This window comes from Neophocaena asiaeorientalis, unplaced genomic scaffold (assembly GCF_003031525.2).
Source record: "Neophocaena asiaeorientalis asiaeorientalis breed wild unplaced genomic scaffold, Neophocaena_asiaeorientalis_V1.1 scaffold134, whole genome shotgun sequence".
Taxonomy (NCBI): domain Eukaryota; kingdom Metazoa; phylum Chordata; class Mammalia; order Artiodactyla; family Phocoenidae; genus Neophocaena; species Neophocaena asiaeorientalis.
The window spans coordinates 28,431,247-28,435,401 of NW_020185339.1; the positions used below are offsets into that span (position 1 = coordinate 28,431,247).

Here is a 4,155-nt window from a genome sequence, read left to right on the forward strand (position 1 = left end):
CTGTGTTCCTGCTCCAACTCTAACCGTTCAGCCTGGGGAGCCAGCACCTCCTCCCCAGCTGCGGGGGAAGGAAGCCTTGCCATCATGTATTTCTCTTCTTTCCCCCTGCGGTTCAGGGGCTGAGAGGCTGGCCCCTGCGCGATGCCGGTCACTGGGCAGTCAGCTCCATGGTCTTCCTCCGCTCCTCTCCGTCCTCCTCGGGCTCAGACGTGCCCTTGATGATGGCCACACGCTCACTTAGCCTCAGGGAGTTGGGGGAGAACAGGTAGAAGTAGAGGATAGCAGCCAAGGCAGCCCCCATGATGGGCCCCACCCAGAACACCTGGTGGAGACAGAGCCGTGTCAGTGGGCTGAGCCCCAGGCCTCAGAGACCAAGACCTCCCCCTCCAGAGGACAGACCCATGGGCCTCTCAGAGGAGACAGACAGACTTCCAGACCTCCCGAAGGAAAGACTTCTCTCCGCTTCAGGGGCAGATACACTGACACCCCACTCCCCAATGACAGGGACATGGATCCTCAGAGGAGACAGACATCTCCAGAGGGACAGGGCCCCGCCAACCCCACCCTAAAGAGAGACCAATGAACCTTCAGAGGGAACAGACGTGGAGATCCTCGGAGAGATGAACAGAACGCCTCTCCCTTCCACACAGGGATAGAGACAGACTCTGGAGAGCTCTCAAAGGAGATGACAGACAGATTGTCCAGAGGGACAGACCCACAGGAAGGAAGACTCTCCCCATTCCCCCAACAGGGACAGATAAATAAAACACCAAAGAGGACAGACACACGGACCCCCTGCCCCCCACCATCCAGAAAGATGGAAGCAAAATCCTCAGAGCGCGACACTGGAGTACAGATCCTTTTCCCTTCCCTAGAGGGACAGACACACATAGGCAGCCCCTCCCCTCAAGCCAGGGTCCCCTGCCTGAAAAACCTACCCTGCCCCTGTCCTTGTTCTGGCTGTATCCCCTTCTCTCTCCAGCCACCCCCAATCCCTAGGCCCCCATCATCTGGGAAGTCCTGTTAGCTGTCAGCTGCTAAGGCCGGGTTTCTAGGCCCTCATTGCCAGGGAGCCAGGGGAGGCCCAGACTCACCCAGTGCGAGGGGCTGAACTGCTTCATGATCACTGCGGGGCCAAGAGAGCGGGCCGGGTTCATGGAGCAGCCGGTGAAGTAGATCTGGACAGAGAGAGGGAGGTGGTGAGGAGGGCTTGTCTACTCCCACCCGGCCTGGAGTCTCCCCGGGTCCCCCAGCAGTTCAGGGGCTCAGCCAGGTCTCCAACTGTCTCCCAGTTCCTAGGCTGGTGCCCTCTCCCTCCACAGGTTCCTACGGACCCCTCCTCTCCTCTCTGTCTTGCGCTTGGGCTTGGCTTCCTGCCACCATCCCAACTCCCACTCACTTCCATCTTTCCTCAGACTGGAGAAGGTTTGAGGGGATCAAGTCTGGGCCAGAGTAGAGCAGCTCCACTCCAGGCCTTAACTGCCAGGCTCATAGGTCCAGAAGGTACTCCCCATTATTTGCCCCAAGGGGCAGCACTGCTCACCCCCACTAGGTGGCCCAGTGTGACGGACAAGCCAATAGACAGGGCTGGGGAGCCCACAGGGCCAATGCGGCGGCAGTCGGTGGAGGAGAAGATGCAGAGCGCCAGCTGGAAGGTCAGAATCATTTCCACCACAACGGCCTGGCCAGGAGTTGTGTTGTTGTTGAGCTGCAAGGGAAGGGTGTGTTAGGGGCCCTGCCTTCTGGCTCTATGGCCAGGGACTTGGGGGGATGGGCTTTTGGCCTCCAGGGACATCTAGAGCCTGAGCACCTGGAAGCCAAGCCCTGTCACATCAGGGAGGTCAATTGCTGAAGAGACTACATACTTCGCAGTGAGCACAAAGCTTGGAGCGCAAAGCTGTGGCTAAAGGGCAAGTGTGAGGGGAGCGCTTCCTGGACACAGGCCTGTCACGCGTTCTGCCCAGTCCCCAGTCCCCACAAGCTGGCATTTACCCTCCCTCCTATGGGCAGCTGCCCAGTTTGCTTACGGCACCCCCCAAGCCAGCCTCCCGCCTGTGCCTGACCCGCTGCCAGTTCCAACCTCAAACCCGTCTCTCTGGTGGGGCTGACTCACCGCTTGACAATGGCTGAGAAAATCCTCCTCTGTGTTTGATTAATGAACCCAGTTTGCATGGGACATGGGGGCTGAATCTGGGGCTGCGTGAGGGGGAGGCAGCAGGGGGCCGGGAGCAGGAACCAATACTCATCAGAGACTGTATGCACTGGCCCCACATCAGGGAGTTCACAAGCACAGTTTCTAAACATAACTCCCTGACTCCTGCTGTTATGCAGGAGTCCCACATAATAGTCCCTGCTGTTATGACCATTCCCACCTAGTGTGAGTGAGAAAAATGAGACCAGGAGAGGCCAGGGCCACAGAAGACAGCATCACAACCCACCTCTCTCTGATGGTTCCATGAGACCACTCCACTGAAGAGCACACAGGAGCAGTGAGGTGCCCGAGAGGACAAAAGAGCTCAGAGGTAAGACAGGAGAAGAGAGAGGTTTTGGGTAAGAAAAGAGGGGCAGCAGGCAGGCACCAGGAGAGAGGCCAGGATGGGGCGGCATGAGGGGGTCAGGCAGAGGAGGTGAATATGAACCACAGCGGTGGGCTGAGGGGCACACATGGAGATCCATCTTCCTGGCCTTAGGAGGCTGTGACCTTCCTGGCAGAGGTGTGCACTGGACCACCCTCTGGCACCCATTCTGGAGATGGGGTTTGGGGGCCAGGTCCAGAGCCCACCACAGGGTCCCTGCCCCACAACCAGCCCCGTTGGCACTCACCGCGTTGACGGCCAGATTGCCTCGGGCATCGCGTGGTGCCACCCCATAGAGGATGCCAGCCCCGGCAATGGCGCCCACCAGCTGGGCCACCATGTAGAAAGCTGCCCGGAGCAGGGAGATCTGGTTGCCCAGTAGGAGGGCCAGCGTGATGGCGGGATTCATGTGGCCACCGCTCACAGGCCCCAGGGCCTGGGCCATGGTGCCTATGGCCAGGCCGAAGGCCAGCGAGATCTGCAGGATGGTGGGCAGCGCCGACGGCCACTTGAGGGCCGAGCCGAGGCCGAAGAAGACGAGGATGAGGGTGGCCAGGAACTCTGCGAACACTGCCTTGAGAAAGGCCGCGGAGCACACCTCCTTCTTCATGGTCTCAAGGCAGCAGCCCCCGCAGGGGTCGCACGTCGGGGCGGCGGTTCTGCGGGCCGCGGGGACTGGCTCCCGGGCGCCGAGCGCTCTCCGGCGCCCGCGGTGTGGCTCGCCTCCTGGCGCGGGCCCTGTGGGGCGCGCTATATACAAGGCAGGCGCCCCGCGGCGGGGCGGGCGGGCGCGCGGGCGGGGGCAGTGGGCGGCTCCCGCACCAGGCGGCCAGCACTGCGCGCTGGGAGGTAACTTCGAGGCCGCCGCGGTCTCGCCGCTGACCCCGGCCCCGCGCTCCCCTCCCCACCGCCGGGCAGCAGCCCGCCCGCTCGGGCCCACTCGGGCCACGTGACCCGGCTGGCGGTTGTAGACCCGTCGGGCTGCCTGGGACCCGCGCATGGTGCGCTTCGGGCGGCTCCCGTGCTCCACTCCGCGCTGCCTGTCCCGGGCCACCCGGGAGACTTTGTCGGGTCCGGGCTCTCCCGTCCTACCGACCTCCGGCCGTCTGCCTCCGCTGGACCTTTATCTCTGGCCATGGTCTTCCCCTTTTCTTCTCTTCGGGCGCTGGGTCCAGCTCCCCCTTTTCCTCCTTCGACCTGGGCATCCTGACCGGGCTTCGCGCCCGGCAAGGTTGGAATGATGCGCTTCCTTGAGGACGGACGCCGCCGCCATCCACTCCCTACCGGCCGGTGGCAGGGGCGGGCGGCGGGCAGGGCCGTGTGGGGTGGTCCGGCCATCGTGGGCCTCTCCCCCACTCGGCCCGGCAGGCCTCCAGGGTTGGAGAGGGGGCGTTTTGAGATAAGTGGGCACCGTGCCAGCCTGCGCGGACTCAGCCGTCCTATCTACTCTATTTCACCTTTCCTCTCTATGTGATTTTACTCTCTCTAACTTTGTCTCTACATCCTTTTCCATGTCTGTCTCTCTTACATGTGGTCTTTTTTAGTTCCCCCAAAGTCAAGTCCTCCTACCCTGGACTCG

The 4,155-nt window shown here is 62.1% G+C and overlaps 1 protein-coding gene across 1 annotated transcript; it reads right to left on the bottom strand.

The window, feature by feature from the left end:
• AQP5 (aquaporin 5) lies at positions 1-3,234 on the bottom strand. The gene is made up of 4 exons (XM_024737207.1): positions 2,824-3,234; positions 1,544-1,708; positions 1,095-1,178; positions 1-322 (listed from the first exon to the last, which is right to left on the bottom strand). Exons 1-4 carry the CDS (start codon positions 3,184-3,186, stop codon positions 149-151), a joined length of 786 nt encoding a protein of 261 aa, XP_024592975.1. The 5' UTR covers positions 3,187-3,234; the 3' UTR covers positions 1-148.
• Between the last annotated feature and the right edge of the window lie 921 nt (positions 3,235-4,155).

Excerpts from the sequence above, each read along its gene's own strand:
- AQP5 (XM_024737207.1), bottom strand. The coding sequence starts at position 3,186 with ATGAAGAAGGAGGTGTGCTCCGCGGCCTTTCTCAAGGCAGTGTTCGCA. Across the intron at positions 1,709-2,823 it reads GCAATCTGGCCGTCAACGCG|CTCAACAACAACACAACTCC; the intron begins GTGAGTGCCAAC and ends CTTCCCTTGCAG. Across the intron at positions 1,179-1,543 it reads CACTGGGCCACCTAGTGGGG|ATCTACTTCACCGGCTGCTC; the intron begins GTGAGCAGTGCT and ends CTCTCTGTCCAG.